The sequence below is a fragment of the Brassica napus genome, chromosome C8 (genome assembly GCF_020379485.1).
Source record: "Brassica napus cultivar Da-Ae chromosome C8, Da-Ae, whole genome shotgun sequence".
Lineage (NCBI taxonomy): Eukaryota > Viridiplantae > Streptophyta > Magnoliopsida > Brassicales > Brassicaceae > Brassica > Brassica napus.
The window spans coordinates 3,098,662-3,120,602 of NC_063451.1; the positions used below are offsets into that span (position 1 = coordinate 3,098,662).

At 35.3% G+C, this 21,941-nt stretch overlaps 2 protein-coding genes across 2 annotated transcripts; both read right to left on the reverse strand.

The window, feature by feature from the left end:
* Positions 1-1,103: 1,103 nt before the first annotated feature.
* LOC106423788 (CDPK-related kinase 8) lies at positions 1,104-4,464 on the reverse strand. Its single transcript, XM_013864548.3, has 10 exons — positions 3,758-4,464; positions 3,543-3,673; positions 3,433-3,474; positions 3,243-3,351; positions 3,097-3,175; positions 2,225-2,521; positions 2,014-2,129; positions 1,772-1,942; positions 1,529-1,696; positions 1,104-1,460 (listed from the first exon to the last, which is right to left on the reverse strand). Exons 1-10 carry the CDS (start codon positions 4,274-4,276, stop codon positions 1,317-1,319), a joined length of 1,776 nt encoding a protein of 591 aa, XP_013720002.2. The 5' UTR covers positions 4,277-4,464; the 3' UTR covers positions 1,104-1,316.
* Positions 4,465-10,233: 5,769 nt separating this feature from the next.
* LOC106423840 (peroxidase 10-like) lies at positions 10,234-12,641 on the reverse strand. The gene is made up of 4 exons (XM_013864597.3): positions 12,144-12,641; positions 11,602-11,793; positions 11,311-11,476; positions 10,234-10,956 (listed from the first exon to the last, which is right to left on the reverse strand). The coding sequence occupies exons 1-4, from the start codon at positions 12,489-12,491 to the stop codon at positions 10,541-10,543; spliced, it is 1,122 nt and encodes a 373-aa protein (XP_013720051.1). The 5' UTR covers positions 12,492-12,641; the 3' UTR covers positions 10,234-10,540.
* Between the last annotated feature and the right edge of the window lie 9,300 nt (positions 12,642-21,941).

Consider the following 21,941-nt stretch of genomic DNA (forward strand, 5'->3'; position numbering starts at 1 on the left):
GCATCTAGTCCGTTGGGACGTCTGGTCCGTTGGGACATCTGGTCCGTTGGAACATCTGGCCCGTTGGGGCATCTAGTCTGTTGGGACATCTGGTCCGTTGGGACATCTGGTCCGTTGGGACATCCGGCTGATGACGAACGTCTGCCTCTAGTTGAGCATCTGGCCGTTAAAGGGTGTCTGGTTTGTCATAGCAACACATCTGGTCCGAAGGGACATCTGAGGCAAAAAGAGCGATGGTACATTTGGCGTTTGAAGAACGCATTTGGTACATCGGGCGTTGATGGTGCATCGGGCATTTGAAAGTGCATATGGTACATTTAGCGCTGATGGCGCATCTGGTACATCTGGTGCAGAGACACGCATCTGGTACATCTGGCACTTGAAGGTGCATCTGGTACATCTGTTATTGGGAGGATTCAAGTCAATGTGGAGATTTGTTGATATGCCTTGAATCTGGATGTTACATCTAGGTGATAGATTACATCATGTACATCATACCGACTCGGTTGCATCAAGAGCGTTGCATCAAGTTATTATGGATGTTACATCTGATCGTGGGCTTAGACCCATGAGTCCATAAAGTCTAGGGTTTTAGATACGTGATGCTACTATATATATCTTGTATTCGAAGTAACTTTAAACTTGCACTTTGTAAGCTCAATATCGCCTCCAATAATAAGATCTCTCTTTGCCCGTAGACGTACCTCTAGTGGTGAACCACGTTAAATATCTGTGTCGTAGTTACATCGCTTTTATTCATCTGTTTCCGCATCTATTCCTTCTCACGTCCGTCACAACAGTTATTGTTGCAGCAAATTTACGAGTTACCACGTGTTAGTATGTAATTTGAGGAAAGTCTTGTTTGATCTTGGATGAGGTCTGCCTCTCAGATGAGACCAAACTGATACAACTCAAACATGTTCAAGCTTCGGTACTGATAAGAGTTTGAGTTTGTATTATTCTTTAGTTCAATATTATGTTCTTTTTGTAGTCCAAAATCTCACATGATTCTTTCATTAATCAATGAATGCCTTTTTGTATATTTCTGCTGGATGTGTGTTTGGAGATAAACCGACTCAACAGAGACACAAAGAGAGTGAGAGTCACTGTGGGTAAAATTCCCTCTTTTATCTTTCTCTTGACTTCACACAGAGAGTGAGAGTCACTGTGGTTACTATTTTTATTACAACAAGTCTTCGTACAACTTCTCTTTTAGGAAACTTTATATTCCCTTTTACAATGCTCACTACTGATCCAAAGAATCAAAGTAAAGCTCTTGACATCCTCTCTTTTGGCTTTGTCAGTGTGTTGGTTCTTCACCGTGTAGTTTTCACCGAGGGCCGAACAGAGACACCATGTAAGAGTTTAGCAAACCCAAAGAAGCTCAGCTTCCCATCTGTGTGTCTTATCCAATCATGTAGAACCGAATGTACTGTTATAGCTGGTCCAACCCCAAGTTCCTGCATACTCAGAAAACAACATGTTGTCATCTTTAATAGGCAAAGAAAGCAAACACTGCTTAGCTTACAGATGCGAGTTCTTCAATAACGATAGCTCTGTTTCCATTCCTTTCAAATAGCTCATAAGCATGACGAATGCTCTCTTCCCAACAATCAAGCGACTCGTGCTGATGAACGTTTATTGCCGCTGCACAAAACTCTGCAAAGTCCATTCCTCTGTGTTGAAGTCCATTTAGCTGTACAAATGACAAGTCATTGATAAGAGGCGTTACAACCAAAACCGTTTATAGTATCTACTAAACGTTTCTTACCAAAGCAAGAAACTCTGGGATTCGAGTCTCCTTCATTTCATCTGTGGCATTGCTTGAGAGTGACGATCTAATGCTTCCCAAAGTGATGAAGCCATCTTTGTTCGGTGAGAGGAAAGAAAATTGAGTTTTCAGGTAAATAATCTCATCAGTGATTAGTGTCTTGGACAATGCCTGTAGAAAGAAAGAACACAATGGTCAGAAACTAGTCTTCAGACAATGTTCTTCAGTGCTTAAAAACATACCCTCAAAGCAGCTTTGCGCAATGAAGAAGATCGCAAGTAGGCCTTTATCTGCCTAAAGATGAGGATATCAAAAGGTATATTCATGTCCCTATCATAACCACGGATCCAAGGATGCACTGTATAAAATATAAAAAACGAACTGTGACTACCAAAAGAGAAAAAATATTATATCTATAAATAAAGAGCTTGTGAGGTTTAAAAATGAACTGACTCAAGGCTTGGGAAGCTGACATTCTTCTCCGGGGATCCTTAAACAATAACCGCTTAACAAAATCTTTAGCTTCAGAGGACAAGAAGGGCCAAGGAGCTTCATCGAAACTAGGGTCAGCTTTAAGAACAGCTCTGAAGATTCCGGATTCTGTTCTTGCCCAAAACGGACGGCTGCCACATAGTAGAATGTATGCTATGACTCCAATGCTCCATACATCTGCTTCTGTTGTGTATGATCTGTGTAGAACTTCAGGAGCTACGTAGTATGCACTTCCAACTATATCGTTGAGTCTCTCATCTTTTTCAAATTAAAGAACACAACAGACCATTTTTTAGTTTATTAACCATAATAAAAAAAGAAATACTCCCTGCTTTGCAGATTAATTGTCGTTCTATTCATTTTAAATGTATGTTTTCAATGCATTTAATTGCTAATTTTTCCAATTTTCTGGCTATTCTTTTAGCTCCTTAATAAACATAATCAAACAAAATAATGTATTAACTAGGGGTAAAAGATGAAATTTAATGATTTCTTAATCTGTGTGAAAAAACTTAAGAAATATATATAAAATGAAACGGAGAGAGTAGTTGACATAGTGAAATATGATTATGAACCTGGTTTGACAAAATTGTCGTTCTAGAGTTTAAAATTTTTCATTTTCAATGTATGTTTTCAATGCATTTAATTGCTAATTTTTCCAATTTTCTGGCTATTCTTTTAGCTCCTTAATAAACATAATCAAACAAAACAATGTATTAACTAGGGGTAAAAGATGAAATTTAATGATTTTTTAATCTGTGTGAAAAAACTTAAGAAATATATATAAAATGAAACGGAGAGAGTAGTTGACATAGTGAAATATGATTATGAACCTGGTTTGACAAAATCTGACAAGCCAAAGTCTATGGCTTTAAGCTGAGAGTTCTCCTCCTTGGAAGTGTACAAGAAGTTCTGATGATCAAAGAAAACATTAAAGAGATAATCTTCTTTCTGGTTTACAAAAAAAACTGTGCCTCACCTCTGGTTTAAGATCTCTATGAACAACTCCTTGGAGATGACAAAAAGCTACAACGTTTAGTATTTGTATAATCACTGGTTTTGCATCATCCTCTGAGTACTTCCCTCCCCTACAAAAAAACAATATGAAACTTCAGAACCAATCTCTAACCATATGTTTCCAAATGCTTTAAACTTAAAATAGCACACACCTTGCTAGGATTCTGTCAAGTAGTTCACCGCCTTCACATAGCCTGCAAAATTCAAGTTACTTTAATTCTTTAAATCTAACTGATTCATCTGGTAACAAAAGTTTGCTTACTCCATGGCAATGTAGACGTTAGCATTGTCCTCAAATGCATCATAGAACTGAACCAGATTCTTATGTCCAGATAAAGCCTGTAGAATCTTCACTTCCCTTCTCACATCTTCTATAGCTATTGCACTTGTCATCTAACCACACAATGAATCATAAGAAAATTATGTTTTGGAGTATGCAATCATCAAAAAAAAGAAAGGGTTTATTTTTTTTTTTACCTTAGATTTGGGGATGATCTTAACAGCAACCACTTGACCTTTGAGCTCACCTTTCCTGAACTTAGCAGAGCAAGTATACCCAAAATGCCCTCGACCAATCTCATCCCCCAACTCCACTCTACTGTGGAAATCCTTTGCAAAACCAAACCTTTTGTCCAGCCCTAGCTCCTCTCCCTCCTCCTGCGGCGGAGCCTCCGTCGCTTCCGCCGATAAAGCAGCTTCCTTTTTGCCCTTCCTCCGCCGTAGCGCCGCGCGGATGTGTTTCGCCGGAGAGGGAGGGTTGAACGCGCGCCGTAATTGACGGAGCGGCGTGCTCGTCACGCTCTTGCTCTCTCCGCCGGTGACGTCACGGCTCTTGTTGCGGCGGTGGCGGGCAGGGCTAGGAGTGTAGAAGGGGAAGAAAGGAGAGGCCTTTGATGCTGAAGGGGTGGGATTGTCAATTAGGGGATAGTCGTTGCCGGGGAAGAAAGGGTTATCAGGTCTGCCGGAGGTAGAGGGTTTGGAGGTGCAGCCTCCCATGATCTCCGGCGAAAGAAAAGGAAGTAACTTTGTTGAAGAAACAGAGTAATGCTATCTATCAAAGTTCTGATTTTTAGAGAGTGTAGAGAAGAGAGATAGAGAGCAAATAGATCACATGAGAAGTGAAACAGTTAAAGAAATTGAATTTTGAATCTGAAAATGGGGGTAGTGATGAGATCATTTTTCTGCCACGTATTTATTGTCTTAATTTATTACGTTTTGTTAAACTTACGATCTGTTTTTTTTTTTTTTTTTTAATAAGGTCGTTTTTTTCAACGGTGGTGAGATCATTTTTTGGGTTGCATCTTTTGGTTAAATTCAATTGAATGCTGTAGCAGAATCTTTGAAGTAAACAAATTATAGATAACAGTTGGTGAGTATGATTAAGGATGATTAAGTATGTAACATTGTAGAAATACTCCTATGTTTTGGCATACTACTGAATATTGTATACATGTGTGTGTGCCTACGGACAGAAAGAGATTAATACAGATTTTGAAACAAAAATATTATGATGAATTGTATATTTTGTTCCGGTTTAAATAACGTTATAACTGTGGTTAAAAAAAACGTTATAACCAATTTTTATAACAAATTCTGAATTTTAAACCAGTTAAACCAATGTTATTGGACACAAATAAACATGTTTAGTGAGTTATTACTTTAAAAAAAAATTATTACTTTAAAATGTTGATAAATAAAATTTAAATTTGAGCCAATAACAACCAATTCTAATGTTGAAATATTCACCATCAGTTTAGAAATCAGAACTCAAAGATCAATGGGATTTCGACCTTGGTTCAAGATATCACGATTATATATATGTATATATATGTGTAAAATATTAAGCTCGTAAAAAAAAATATGTGCTAGCTACTTTCTTAAACATAATTTAAAATTGATCAAACTTTTTTTGTAAATAAAGAAAGTAAGATTGATCAAACTTGCAATGACTATATCTCATTTATGTTCTTTTGGCAGCTACCTTTAAGTTTATAAGTCTAATTAAATTCGGTATTTTTAGTTTATATTTTCTTGGATGTGTGTTCTTGTAATCTAACAAGATGATGTGTGTAACCTAACCACTAGATGATGTGTATATGTAATAATAGATTGAAAACATTTAAAATCACCTTAAGTGATGTATTTTTCTTTGGACTTATATATGTATATGATGTATATATTTTTCATTTTTCCACTAACTCTCTCTTAATAATCTCTTGAAGTCGTTGGAGGAAATTTAATGATTTTAAATTAATGTTCTCCAACCAGTAATCAACAAGCAATACCTAAAAAGTTGGTTGCTTCCATTTGGATTTGTTAGAAATTCATGCCATCATTTAATGCTTAATTGCTTCTTTTTAACTCATAGAAACGTATTTCTCTGATAGATATATGCAATCAATTCTGGTATTAAATTTAACAGTTTACCAAAAAAACAATTCTGAAATTAATGTTGAGATACTTGAAATTTGATTTGTTTGAACTGGGGACTGATAAATATGTATTTCTTTTTCAAGTATGTATTTTCATGATTAATATTGATGTGCTTTGAATCTGGATGTTACATCTAGGTGATGCACGTACATCATACTGATTCGGTTGCGTTAAGCGCGTTGCATCAAGTTATTATAAATGTTATATTTGATCGTGGGCTTAGGGTTTAGATGTGAGATGCTATTATATATATCTTGTATTCGAAGTAACCATAAACTTGTACTTTGTAAACCCAATATCGCAATGTCTGAAATAATCACGAAGATCGAGAAGTTTAATGGGAGAAATAGCTTCAGTCTTTGGCAGATCAAGATGCAGGCGTTGCTTAAGCAACAAGGCATCTAGGGACCATTGTCAAATAAAAATTCTGAAGCAGCTGATTTGGAGGCTCTGGAAGAGAATGCGTTCTCAACAATTTTATTCTGTCTAGAAGACGAGATAATCATCGAAGTGTCGGATGAGAAAATGGCTGCTAGTTTGTGGCAGAAGTTGGAGAGTTTGTACATGACAAAATCTCTAACGAATTAGCTACTTCTGATGCAACACCTCTTCGCCTTGCGTATGCAAGAAGGTATTGACCTTAACGACTATCTTGACAAGTTAAATTTGACATTACTGGAGCCTGCGTAACATCGATGTTAAGGTGGATGATGAAAATGCGACACTAATCATCTTGGTATCTCTGCCAAACTCCTCTGAGAACTTCTTGCAATCGTTCATTATTGGCAAAGATACAGTGAAACTGAAAGAAGTTAGGTTGGTGCTTCATAGTCGGGAATTGCACCATAAGGCATCCAGCTCAGGGACAGACAATCAAGCATCATAATTGTTTATGAGTGGTGTGAAGGGACATGGGAATAGAAGGACTTCAAAAGATTGGAAGTCGTTCCCAAAGAGTCTTAAACCATATAATATTTGAAACTATTGCAAAGAGAAGGGACATTGGAAGTCAGCTTCCCAAGATGAAGGAGCAGCAGTTTAGGTCTGTTGCAGTAGCCGAGGATGAAACCAAGTCTGACGACGACATCACTCTTGTTGTGCACGGACACACACACTCTTCTGATGTGTGGGTTCTTGACACATGAGCATCCTACCATATGACACCGAGGATAGAGTGTTTTCTTTAGTACACAGAGGCACTTTACAGCAAGATTAAGATGGTAAACGATTTTGCCTGCAAGATTGCTTGGATCGGCTCAATCAAGCTCAGGACACATGATGGTAGATTCTGCATATTGAACAAGGTTAGGCATGTTCCATCAATGACAAAAAAAATTGATATCCGTGAGTCTTCTGGACAGTAGAGGGTTTAAATATTCGGGTGACAATGGAGTTATGAATGTCTACAAGGGTTCTGATGTGATTATGAAGGGTTTTATGAACGGTACTCTGTATTTGCTAAAGGGTACAACGGTTACCGGTTCAGAAAATGTTGCATCACTAGAGATCACAGAGGAAGATATAACTAGGCTATGGCATATGAGGTTTGGACATATAGATGATCGTGGGATGCAACATCTGTCGAAGCAAGATCTGCTTCATTCTGGTATTGGTTTGGAATTCTGCTTGAAAGAGTTCAAACAGTTTTGTAAGGATGCAACATTTGCCACAGATCTTACAGACATGGGAACACCACAGCGGGATGGTGTTGCAAAACAGATAAACCAGATAATGCTAGAGAGAGCGATGTGCTCTCGAGTGCTGATTTGGAGAAGCGGTTTTGGGCTGAAGCAGTTAATACGACTTTCTACTTGATAAATTTTAGTCCCCACACAGGCATCGAGTGCAGGATACCTTTCGAGATGTGGTCATGAAGATCTGCGAAATATTCAATTTTAAGAGTGTTTATAGGCTATGGTGATGGGGTCAAAGGATTCAGGGTCTAGACTCCATCAGAAAACCAAGTGGTTCTAAGTAGGAATGTTGTCTTCGATGAATCATCCATGGTTAGAAGCTCAGGGTCCAGTTAAGAAGAAGAGAAAGATAGCACTGATAAATAGGTGGAGCTGCAAGATGATCATGAAGTGATCGATGTGAAGGAACACACAGAAAATCAAGAGGAGTGTGTAGAAGATGTTCAGTTGGAGTCTACAGAGACTCAACCGCCAGATGCTACAGAGTGTAGCATCACGAAGGATCGACCAAGAAGGGTTGATGTCAGACCACCAGAGAGATATCATTTTGATGATATGGTGGGTTATGCATTTCAGGTTGTAGAAGAAGTGAATCCGTCATCCATTTACATGAAAGATGTTTCTAGTACCGAGTCTGAGAAACGACATGTTGCAACGAGAGACGTGGAGTCTCATCAGAAAAATCATACATGAGATCTGATCACATTACCATCGGGGAGAAGGAATGTTACATACAAGTGGGTCTTCAAGATTATAGATGGAGCATGACCGGCAGAAGGAGTTAAGTATAAAGCTCGGGTTGTTGCAAGAGATATCAGTCAGAGAGAGGAAGTGGGCTACAATGAGATATTCTCATCGGTGGTTAGACATACTTTCATCAGAGTGTTGCTAGCGCTGGTAGCACGTCACGACTTGGAGCTTGAGCAACTTGATGTGAAGACTGTGTTTCTTCATGGAGAGATAGAGAAGATATATATATAACTCAGTCGGATGGTTTTCGAGTTTCTGGAAAAGAAGACTATGTGTGTAAGCTTCAGAAGTCACTTTGTGGACTTAAGCAGTCTCCCAGACAATGGTACAAGAAATCTGACAGATATATAATAAAGTTGGGCTACAAAGTCTTTTTGATTGGTGTGTCTACGTGAGTAAGTTGAAGGATGCGACGTTCATCTAGGTATTCTACGTGGATGACATGTTGATAGCTGAAGAGAAGATGTGTGACATCGAGAAGTTGGAGCTTCTGTGTTTTGAAGTTGAGATGAAGGATTTGGGTGCAACAAAGAAGATTTTAGAGATGGATATCTTCAGAAATAGGGAGAAGAAGTTGTTCTTGTCACAGAAAACCTACATTAATGAAGTGTTGACAAGGTTCGTGATGTCTTCAGGTGATCCTATCAGTATTCCGTGCACTGCGAATGTTCATCTCACCATGTATATGATTTAGCCCGTTGGGGCATCTGGTCCGAAAGGACATCTGGCCCGTTGGGGCATCTGGTCTGAAAGGACATCTGGCCCGTTGAGGCATCTGGTCCGAAAGGACATCTGGCCCGTTGGGGCATCTGGTCCGTTGGGGCGTCTGGTCCGTTGGGACATCTAGCCCGTTGGAGCGTATGGTCCGTTGGGACATCTGACCCATTGGGACGTCTGGTCCATTAGGACATCTGGTCTGTCGGGACATCTGGTCTGTCGGGACATCTGGTTGATGACGAACGTCTGGCTCTCGTTCAGCATCTGGTTGTTAAAGGGCGTCTGGTTCGTCTTAGCATCATATCTGATCCGAAGGGACATCTAAGGCAAAGAGGACGATGGTACATCTGGCGCAGAGAAGCGCATATGGTACATTTGGCACTTGAAGGTAAATCTGGTACATCTGTTATTGGGAGGATTCAAGTCAAAGTGGAGATTTGTTGATGTGCCTTGAATCTGGATGTTATATTTAGGTGATAGTTGTTACATCACGTACATCATACCGACCCGGTTGCATCAAGAGCATTGCATAAAGTTATTATGAATTTTACATCTAATCGTGGGCCCCATTAGTCCGTTTAGACTAGGGTTTTAGATGTGAGATGCTATTATATATATCTTATATTCGAAATAACCCCAAACTTGCATTCTGTAAGCTCAATATCGCCTCTAATTATAAGATCTGCCCGTAGACGTAACTCTAAGGGTAAACCACGTTAAATATCTGTGTCATAGTTACATCGTTTTTATTCACCTGTTCCTTCTCAGGTACGTTACAACAATTAGTTTGTTCGTTTCTTTTAAAAACGAGTTGTATTTAATTGTTCTTCGTTTCTTTTAAAAACAAGCTGTATTTAATTAAGAATTTTATTAATTTTGAAGACTCCAGCTATGTCCAACGTGTTCTATTTTTCCTTTTCACGTTTAGATGTTTGGTTGTTGTGAAAGATAGTATGTGTATACACGTAATTCTTCGATTCTTAGTTTAAAGAAATATATGTAACAAATCGGAAAAGAAAAGGATTCCTGAAGTATATGGTTTGCTATGAGTCTAGGACTTTGGCGGTATAACCATTAGATATTCTTAGTTTAAAGAAATATATGTAACAAATCGGAAAAGAAAAGGATTCCTGAAGTATATGGTTTGCTATGAGTCTAGGACTTTGGCGGTATAACCATTAGATATTCTTAGTTTAAAGAAATATATGTAACAAATCGGAAAAGAAAAGGATTCCTGAAGTATATGGTTTGCTATGAGTCTAGGACTTTGGCGGTATAACCATTAGATAGAACCAAATCGAAGACAATATAAATTTCGAGAACTAATTAAAGACTATTTCATATTTGTTATACAACAAGTGAGAGAGTTTGATTTTTAGGATACAAGTACTAGTAAAATACAAAGACAAATACATATTCCTTTTTTATTTGAAACACGACAAAGGCATATTCCACTACACACAAACACACATACAACTCCAAGTATTTTTTGTCTATGTGATCCATCATATGTACAAAAGGCTGATTTTACACCATATATGAACATACTTTATTCATTGACATTGGTCTATATGATTATATTCATAGTTTTTAAAGCTAGATTAGTTCTACGTATGTTATAGATTGATTTGGATCGAGTGTTTACGTTCAAAGTGGTCCATATAACTTAACCTGGAAATCCACACCTTGCTCTAATCACTCCATCACTTCCGGTCATAACTCCAATATTCCCCATTTTAACCATTGAAACCGCGAAATCTCCCGAGAACAAGTACGGATTCTCGCTGTACGACTTCACCAAAGCAGCTGCGTTGGAATCCGACATAAGGATTTGATCGGAATCAAGCAGTCCAACGTTGTTCATGAGGTTCACATAATAAGCATTGTCGAACTTGACAACACTAGCTGCGTCAAGAGGAGCAAGGTTAGAGTTAGATGAGTCTACATTAGGACATGTGTCCGTTAGCTTTGAGAGAAGATCTGAGGAGGCAGCTAGGTTTGGGTCAGGCTGTCCTGAGCCCTTGAAGTTGAAGAGCCGGTGCTTGAACACGAAACATTGTGCAAATCCTATAGTATGCGCTCCTACACGTATATCATCAGATCAATCATATTACAAAATAGTGCAAGTCTAAAAGAATGATGCATATGCCAAATGATGAACTAAAATAAATAAAATGATGGTTTACTATTTTATTTTGTTGTATTTTCAGAACATACAAAACAATCGGTTTTGCTTATTTATTTCTGGAATATATTGATATGTGAGTATTTTAAATTAGTTAATTTTGCAAAAAAGATAAAAAAAAAGTAATCATCTTCTATAAATAAAAGCCTTCGTTTTAATTATGCACTTTTAAACTAAACGAAATGGGCTAGCTGGATTTGACACTCGTATATATAATAGTATGATGTATATACGACGTTAAGTAACCAAACCTGAGAGGACAACAACATCTTTGAAGTCAAGTCCAAGAGACACAAACTTGGCTGTTATATTTTCCAACGGCTCAAACGGTGAGGGCAGATTCGTATTCGCCGCTTGCTCACTCGCCGTCAACGAGTCCCTTCTCCCCAACGGCACCGGCCAGAACGGCCCTCCGGTCTGCACATGACATAAGAAACCAGGCATATATATGATTTACCCTAATCGACATCCATAATATATATAGCATGTATTAGTTTGATTCAATTTTAGATTAATATTAGCGGTTTCAAGATCACACGTACGAGAACAACGGCTTCTCTAGCTGCAAGAGCAACTATATCTGCGCATGAAACGGTTAAGGGACAAGCACTCTCAATATCTGTTTTGATGTCTTCTATTACGTCGAAACCACGAACCGAATTTCTGTTTGGCAAAGCGTTCTTCTCTCCTTTGAAATCCTCTGAATCATCTAAAAGGATTGAGCCATCACAACCCTACAACACAATTTGATTATTTATTTTGCACAATCACAGAAAAATAATATGTTTAATAATGAAATGCAAAAAATCAGTAAAAAATAATATTATGTTTAATACAGTTATATAGAGTCTTGAGTAACTAGCCATTTAGTCTAACGGTTTTCACTGTAACGTGTATTATATTATGTACATAAATAATTTGAATGGCCAGCCTTTTAGTTCTCAGGTTTCCGCCGTATTTATGTTCTTATACATATAGTCATATTTGTCCCAAATAATACATATAGTCATATATAGAGTATGATTGATATATGATCCACAGTTACATATGTGTAAGCATGAAATGAAAACGTTGCGTAACTTACGTTGACAAAACAATCGTGGAAGTGGAGACGGAGAAGCGATGCAGCGATTCGAGAATCATCTTTAAAAGCTCGCCAAACTCCGGACTTAACCATCATCTGTAGACGAGGACAAGACCGGTCATAGAATCGATAGTCGAGATTACTAATCATATCGTATCCGCGAGAACCGTGACCATTGTTATAACCACCATTATGACCATTGTTGTAACCACTATTGTAACCATTGTTATAATCATTTTTAGGACCATCATTATATCCCGAAGGAAACGAGGAGACGACCTCGTTGAAGAGAAGGCTTAAGATTGCTAGGTGGGTAATAAACCAATACGAAAAGATTTTGCGATCCATGATGATGAAATAAATGATTGATGAGTAGATTGATTGTGTATTGCTATGGTGATTTTTCTTGTATTTATACACCAAAACAAGGTGTATTTTTTTTTTTTTTTTAATATAAAAGCTTTAAGGGTGCGCCTCGGAGATGCATGCACAAAATATGAGAGTGGGAGTGGCACTATAAATAAGATAATACAGTGGGATATATTTTAGGTTTTTGTAATATTTGGTTTTTGTCAGGTAGTTCACTCACTTGTCAAATGCACTTTATTTTTTGCCATTTTAACATGTGAGTTCATATCGAATGAAGATGTCGTATCATACTGTCATAGAAACTTTCAATTATATTTAGGTTTTGAATAGTGGGAAACTTCAGTGGACAAATAATCTAAACTAATCATATAATGCCCCACTTATTTTCTTAATTGATAACGTTTCTGTTCAACGCAGCCAATGTTTATTTTCCCGTTTTATAAAATATCAGTTTTCTTATACAATACAAAAATATACATTGGCAATCAGATGAACCGACGACAGTCGCATGTGAGTTTCCCCACGTCAAATTGATGATCGCGAGTGATGTTTCATAACAAAAAGATTGCAAAATACGCTTTGAGTTATATCTCTCTTTTTTTTATAGGGAAAAAGAGCTATATTTTACCCTGACATATTCTTGATATATTCTAAATGCTGATGTACGAGTACGAAAATCTTCGAACTCTATATCTAAATATTCGTTAAAACACTTAATGACATTCACAATTAACACACACATGCCCTTTAGATTGGAGAAGAGCCGAGGAGGCAGTTTGGTACGGGTCTAGCTCGCGGCTCTAAGCTAGTCTTTAAATACGAGTGTCTCAGACCTGAGAGTATAACCCCATCTTTGAGGTTGAGTCAAAGAAACATGAATTTGACACATGTATTCTCCAACGGCTCAAACAGTTATATTTGCTTGTTGCACCGTCAACAAGTATATGACATAGATATGACAATTCAAAGTTATGTGTACCAGAGATTAGGCCTGGGACGGATCGGTTATCCGGGCAATTTTAAGGTATCCGGATCCGGATCCTTATCCGGCGGATCCATAATTTTACTATCCTTATCCGGATCCGGCGTTCTCGGATATCCGGGTGTCGGATATCCTTTTAAAAATTGTAATATCCGGCGGATATCCGGATCCGGATTTGGATCCTTAAAATAAATAAAAAAATAATATTAATATATAAAATATTAAAAATAATTTTTTTTAAAAAATATATAATGTTTTTAATTATTTATATGTATAATATTACAAAATTTACATAAAATTTATATATACTATTATAAAAATGAAAATATATTAAATAAAATTAATTTTTATATATAGATATTACTATTTTTAAAATAGTTATTAATAAAAATTACGGATCCGGATCCGGACTAAAAAATTAAGATATCCGGATCCGGATCCGGCTTTGACGGATCCAATATTTTACTATTCAGATTCGGATTTGCCCCCCCCCGGATATCAAGATTTTCGGATCGGATCCGGATCGAATCTCGGATCGAATCCGGATCTCGGATAAAAATCTCAGGCCTACTAGAGATACTGTCACACACATCAGAAGTTGGAAATAATTTCTTATCTCTCATGTATTAATTGAGGAGAATTACAACATTTTTTTGTAGCCACGTGTCATCATTAAGAGCATCTCCAAAAGGAGTCTCTATTTTAGAGTTTGCAAAACTCTATATTTGAAGTTTCAAGTTGTTTTTCTCCAAAAACAAAACTTCAAATTTAACTTCAAAATTACTTATAATTTACACTATGGTCCTTATATTTGTCACAACTAATATAAATCCATACAATTTTTATAAATAACTAGCACATATATAAAAATATTACAGTAATATTAATTAATAAAATATTATACTAAAATAAAAAAAAAATTATAAATAGAAGTACATAATTAAATATTAAACTACAAACAAAATACCACATTATTCTATAAAATTATTTTTGTAATGCTCTATCTTTGGTTACACAAAATTTGTTTGGACAATAGTATAGAGGTTCCGAAGAAAATTTAGTAGACTATTAGTGTTGTTGTAATATTTAAATTTGTGTGTCTTCATGTATCTTTTTAAAAAGTTTTTTTTATTAAGCTTCTTTTGTAATATTCTTATTGTCTAATTCTAGTTTTAAATATTATAAATCTCATTTAAATTTTTTTTATTTAATTTTATGTGTAAAATTTGAATTTATTAAAATAAATTTGAAATATTTATGATATACAAAAGTTTTAAAGAATAAAACGAAAAAATGTAAAAAAACTTAAGAATCATAAATGTAATGTGTAATTAATTATAAGGATCAAAATGCAAATAAAAATATGAAATTTAAAATTTGGAGTTTTGAGTAGTGAATCTCCAAATATGAAGTTTCACTACTTAAAACTCTAAATTTGAAGTTATGAAGTTTCTTTTTGGAGAGCAAAAACTCTATATTTGAAGTTATAGAGTTTCGTTTGGAGATGCTCTAAGATAATTCTTAGAATCTTTAGAAAAATTAGTTGGTTTATCTGAACATATATTATACTTTTTATTACCTTAAATATAAAATTAATTAGTAGTGTACAAAAAAATATTCTCATTTCTTTTCTTAATTAAAAACTACGTAATTACCTAATATGATTAACATATATATGATAAATAATAGTTTTGCATAATAAAGTTTTGATAACAATTTTTGTATCCTTCATCAGTTTTATTTAATTTTATATTCTTTAAAGAAACTAAACAATCACATTAATCATATCATAAAAAACTAAGGTTTTCTCATATGTTATATTTTGAATTTTTTAAAATAACTATAAATTACTAATATTATTAAAAGTCTCACATTAAAAAATTTGTGATCAATGGTTTAACTTTTTTTTTGTTATAAAAAGATACAAATGATCATAAATCATATGAATAAAAAGTTTCATTTACTAGATATTCATATTAAATATATATATATATATATATATATGATAATATATTAAAATTAAACTATATACCATATACAAATACATAAATATGTTAATTTGTTAATTTGAAAAATTTAATTGTAAAAATATTGAGACCTTAATATTTTAATTTTTAAATTTGCATTGATTTTTAAAGAACTATTATAAATTACTAAAATTATTAAAAATATCACACTATATGTTTTGTGATTAATGATTTAATTTTTTTGGTACAACAAATATACAAATTTTAATAAAATTATATGAGTAGGAAACCTCAATAAATAAATATCCATAATAAAATATACTATATATCTATGTCAGTAACATTTAAATTTAATTATATAACTTATAAAATAAATAAAATGATTTTTTTATTTACCAATAAAAAATATTTAAATAAACAAGAAGGATTATTTTGATTTATGTGATTATTCCAATTTAATTATATACATAATAGTTACCTGCCTCTCAATTATACAATATATTTATTATTTCATAATAAGTAATGAACACAAAATACATAATAACATATAAAAGTAATTTGTATATATAATATTCATTTTGCATCTTCGTTCTGCGCATTGAAGCGGATTTTCACCTAGTTTTAAATAAAATATAAAAAGACAGACCAATCTATTTATTAGCATTGACGCATAAGTTTTAACCGCAGATGTAATAAAAAAAATTTGCCTTAGATGGGGCGCTTTCTAAAATTGAGATAATTATTAAAATCAAAATTTTAAGTTAATCACATTAAAATAAAATTTGAAGGGCACGTAACCACTGGTTATTATTAGGCCTAGTTATAATACAATTGATTTTATGTTAGAAGTGCATCTAATTTATTCTGGTATCATAATTCAATTCACACATTCTAATCCAAACCATAATATATCAAGTCCAAAGTTGGTTTTCAATTCTTGTGCAAAACTTTTAAGGTTAATATTCTAAGAGCCATTAGCCAGTGTGAGCTAGTCCAATGGTGATTAGTTGAAGGAGTTTAATTTGCCCCCAATACTTGAAGCCAACTGGATTTAATTCGCGCTGGCCACCAGAACATTCACATTCTCTTTCCGGAGAAATAGGCAATCCCCTATCTTTTTTTCCAAAGAACCATTATGTAAAAAGAGAATATTAAGACACTCTTTCACGTCCACATATCACCAGTTAGTTATAGCTTATAAGTCTATTTAATTTCACATTATAAATTTTTTAAAATATTAAAATCTGAAAATCCACTACTCTGTTTGTTATTAAAGATCCAAAATTCCAATTTTTAGCTTTTGCTGAAAATAGATTAAAAATATATCTTAAAATACAATTTTCTATTAGAAAGTCTAAAATTTCGGGTTTTTATAATCCTTCTTGTGAATGTCGTATTTTTTCTAAAGCTCTTGATTTTCTTTTGTTAGGACCTGCGGACCGCAGTACCAGCCAAAATGGTCCTTTTGGTAATTGACATTTAACCAATCAATAATATATTTTTGTTATTATATAATCTTTTATGTAATATTTGTAACATTTAAGTCACACTTGCTCTCTTCATAAAACAAAATAAAGAGAAAAAACTACACTTGTTTTTACAATTCTCAAAACATGTATGTAATATTTAATAATAAAGTAAAATCTTGACAACAAGAGGATTGCAACACATTCCACTACCCATCTTGGAATATTACTAGAAAGTATACTCGAAGACTTGAGAACAGATTTTTTTTGCTTTCATTGGTTGGCCTGAGATGATAACTTTCCAGTTTCCACAACCAAAGTGGATTTCTGACATTTTATGAACTACATGGGGCTGCATATCCAGATTAGTGCATCTCATTTTATCAACTAGAATCATCTCCATACTTGTATTAAAAAGACTAATTTATTGACTACGATAAGATATCGTGGAATCCTTTGTTTAAATAGTTGACCAATAGTTCTTTTTAAAAAGTATTGGATACATCATCGTATAATTTTTATTTTATTAACTATCTACAATATGCGATATTGATGAATAACTATACGAATAATTTTCTACGAACCTCTATTTGTAACACTGGTTTAACATACTTTTTATATCATGACTGAAGTTAGATTTTGTTAGAATGTGAACTTTGTAAATTAATAGAGACAAATTATTGATTTTCAGCGTAATGTAAATATAACTTGTGTAGTCGATCATGTATATTAGAGAAATATATATCCATTACAAACATAATGCATGTAAAACTATATTTACAGAATACATGTAAGAAGAGTATATTGTATAAAGTTGTTTTAATTGTAAAATCGGCTACATTTGGGTGATGTCTTCTTTACGAAATTTACACATCACTATGATTCAGGTAGAAATAAATTGTTCAGATTTAGTGGACATGATTGAGAATCCAATTGACTGGTTGACATTGCTTCTGAGATAGTTTCATTCTGCTTTCTATACGAGTGGGCTATGAACATTCGACTTGCGCTGCGGGCAAGGAAGAAGTTTGGATTAGTAGATGGAAGTATCGTGAAACCTAATGAATATTCTGATGATATCGACGACTGGTGGGCTAACAACGCCATGGTGAAGTCATGGATTAAGCTCACGATTGCTCCAGACCTTAGATGCTCTCTATCTCACCATGAGGTTGCTCGTGATTTATGGCTGCATATCCAGAAACGGTTTTCTGTCAAGAATGGACAGAGAGTTCAAAGGCTCAAAACAGAGCTCGCGAACTGCCATCAGAAAGGATCTGCGGTGGAGGCTTACTATGGAAAGCTAACAAAACTGTGGACAAGCTTAGCTGATTTCCAATGCGCTAAGACATCTGCGGAAATCGAGAAGGAACGTGAAGAAGACAAACTTCACCAGTTCTTGATGGGGTTAGATGAAGCCACTTTCGGAGCTGTGAAATCCTCTCTACTGTCTCGTGATCCTTTGCATTCATTGGATGAAGCATACCAAGTGGTTATCCAAGAGTCAAAATGCGGGAGTCATATGATGGAAGAACGACCTGACGCAGCAAGCTTTGCAGTTCATACAGGTTCGACTAATCCGCGTCAGGAACTGATATCGCTCAAATTACACTAAAGAGTGAATTTACTCTCTCAAATAAGAGGTTCAATTGCAGTACTTAGGGATCGAATCCACAAGGAGCTAGGGAACCTAATGAATCTAATATGATTTGTTAAGTAGGATGTTTTAAGATTTAAAATGTAAATTTGCAGTTTTGTTGAACAAGTAATTGCTCGATCGATTGGTTGAGGTTTTGGTGCTTAAAAGGAAATAGCTAGACTTAGGGTTTTTATTCAGGAAATTTGGGATTATAATCCTACAGATGCCTAATGAGTTGCATGCATGATAATGTAAAGCTCAACTACTAAATCAACAAGTCAATCAGCTCTCGCATGTCTGGACTTGTCTATTAACTAGATCTAATGACTCAAACAAATGTGTTCGATCAATAGCAGTGTCGATCGATGATCCTATAGGGATATCGATCGATACACCTTTCACTCCGTCGATCGATTATCCAGTATGGATATCGATCGACGCGTTTCTAGTTAAGCTTTATGCACGGGTTGAATGATGCTTACTAAGCTCACTAGATCAGCTCTCGCCTTACTCTTAGCAAGAAACTTAGTTCAGTTAGAATGTTTTCAGGATGAGAATGAAGCTATCGTTTTTATCTATCAATCCAAGGGAAAGTTCTAGGTAACTAATCTAGAAACATGCATTAATGACAATCCTAATGACTATTATCACAACTCAGCAATCTATAGTTGGGGCTAATCTCTCGTAACCTATTTAAACCCTAAAATTTAACAGTGGAACTACTCAGACATGGCCAAGCAATTCATGAAAGCAATTAGATAAGAAAAATTCATTAGAATAGTAAAATAGATATTAATGGAGTTCCAATCACAAATTATAACTTTGGATCTTCTCTCCAATCTATCAAAATCCTAAAAACCTTTTGCTGAAAGTAATAAAATTAGAAACACAAGAAAGCACACTTTGTCTCTAAGATGGTGGCAAAGCTTATATAATTAGGTTAAAACTCGCCAGGGGTAATCTTGTAAATTGGGGAAGACTTGGGCTTCAAGTCGGCTGTGACCAAACGGACTTTCTGCGCGCTTCACTGTCGATCGATGTTCTGATGTGAACATCGATCGATATCATCGATCGATATTTGTTCCTCAATATCGACCGATGGTCCAGCTCGATGGTCATCTTGGGTGCTTGCTCCAAATATCTCCAAAATGCTCCAAAATCATCACTTATCTCCAAATCACTCCTGATCTTATAAATATAATAAATAGACTCTATAATATAATAATTAGTAGTAAAAACACCTATAAACCATGGGTGAAAGTGAGTCAAATCCATGGTCTATCAACTCCCCCAGACTTACCCTTTTGCTTGTGCTCAAGCAAAACAAACATGCAGTCTTTCTGAAAGAAGTTTGAAAACAGCAGGGACTCACACAATTTTAAATTCAGAATCATCACCTCTACAATATTGCAATCCACATCTAAGAAGTCCTAATCACAAACGCACATTATACCATATCCTAGCTTAGCAACCAAATTCATCTAGCTAACAACTTAGCAAATCTTGTCTGACATTCCCCTCTACCAACCTCATTTCTTAGCATAAATAAAAGTGCAGGCTTTTCCTTGGGAGTATCGATCACATGATGCAAGGATTTTCAAACAAGTATCTGGACCTGCGGGTAAACATTAGTTCATATCCACTCTCTCTACTAATTTTCTCTCTTAGTCAAAGTCTGCGTATATTTGCAAGATCATTGACCAAGATTGGACAGGCTTCCATGAATCAAGCCTTAATGGTGGTTGCCACCAACTCCTGTTTACTTCTTTTTGACCTATATCCTAAGATTATTTATGGAGCAAGCCTTAATGGTTGTAACCACCAAATCCTGTTCTAATCCTTTACCTATAGAATTCTTATGAAGCAAGCCTTAATGATTGTAGCCACCAAGTCCTGTTCGAATCCCTTCCTAATAAATCTCTAATATATATATATATATATATATATATATATATATATATATATATATATATAATAGTATTTTTTTATATCTATATTTCGAAGATAGAGAGAGAGAGAGAGTGATAAATCTATCTACACAAGGATTTACCTTCCAGACTTGTTTGAAGAATCCGATCCCATGTATGCCAAGCCCCAAGACAAGCAGTTGTGTCAAGTTTAGTGTTGGAGGTCAGCTTTGATTCCTTTAAACTATCTCATCAAGTGTAACATAGTTGACAGGTTGATCCACTTTAGTATCATTGGTACTATCTGCAATCAGTAAGTTCTAGAATAGTGAGTGCTAAAGAGTGGTTAGATAACAAGCAAAAATCTAATGAGTTCATTATCCCTTTCTTGACTCAATAAAAACTTTATGTTTCCAAATATTTTAAAAATTCATGAATAAACTAATATCAGTAAACCTCCCCTCAGACTTAAACTACACTATCCCCAGTGTAAATTCAGTCGGAGTTATGGTGATAATAAATCATAAGTACTCAATGTAACGAGTTAGAACGATATACCAGACCGGAATGGACGTCGACCGATGTAAGAATGTTGATATCGGTCGATGCAGGTACTGCTCTGTCGATCGATGTCAACAGTGTCTCATCGGTCGATACTTAGTGCAATCGACTACTCGGATCTATTTTTGTTTCTTTTTATTTTTATGACCTTCAATAATTAAAAACCAACATAAATAGTATATTAATAAAAATTATATAAATAGTACCTAATAGTGGGTTACCTCCCACTCAGCGCTTTGTTATAGTCATTTAGCTTGACTTTGGAGGTGATTGGGCTAGTGATGTTGAAAGGTGGCACTTGTTGGGAAACAAGTCTCCATATCTTCTTTGCGCTTGTTGAACCATGTACTAGTGAAGTCTCTCATTATTTCATCTCCTCTGCGCCATTTGTCCTTCATTATTGTAGTTGCATCTTCTATCTTCTGCAATCTATCTCCAAGACTCTCAAGAATGAACTGATGTCTCATAAGTCTTGCGTATGTGCCAGCTGAGATCTCCTCTCCATGGTTGTGTGTATCAGGCATGTCTGATGCTACCTTTTGTACTAGCCTCCCTCGGTTTGAAGCTTCGTCGACCGATGTCCGATGATGAATGTCAGTCGATTTGTTGTTGCGTCTGTCGATCGATGCTGATGCTTCTGATCGACGGGCAATATAACTCTGAATCTCCACTAATTCCCCTTGAATAGCTTCTATCATTGAAGTCAAAGCACTAATGCTAAGATCCATTGGGAAATATGTGTCATCACATCTCCCATCAAGCCTCTCTTCTGTAGTTTCTAGAGCTCTGTAGATCCCTTCTACTACTGATCTATCTCTTCCCTGGTGTGTAAATCTGGTTGAGACTTCATCGAATGTGGGTGTGGTAAGTTGTCGTCGACCGATGCTGGTTTACGGTTTACGATCGA

Bases quoted from the DNA above. Each gene is read 5' to 3' on its own strand.
- LOC106423788 (XM_013864548.3), bottom strand. From the start codon at position 4,276: ATGGGAGGCTGCACCTCCAAACCCTCTACCTCCGGCAGACCTGATAAC. The intron at 3,475-3,542 runs GTAAGCAAACTT...TGAATTTTGCAG, and splicing joins AACGTCTACATTGCCATGGA to GCTATGTGAAGGCGGTGAAC. The intron at 3,176-3,242 runs GTGAGGCACAGT...TTTGATCATCAG, and splicing joins ATAGAGATCTTAAACCAGAG to AACTTCTTGTACACTTCCAA.
- LOC106423840 (XM_013864597.3), bottom strand. From the start codon at position 12,491: ATGGATCGCAAAATCTTTTCGTATTGGTTTATTACCCACCTAGCAATC. The intron at 11,794-12,143 runs GTAAGTTACGCA...ATTGTGTTGTAG, and splicing joins TCCACGATTGTTTTGTCAAC to GGTTGTGATGGCTCAATCCT. The intron at 10,957-11,310 runs GTTTGGTTACTT...ATATACGTGTAG, and splicing joins AGATGTTGTTGTCCTCTCAG to GAGCGCATACTATAGGATTT.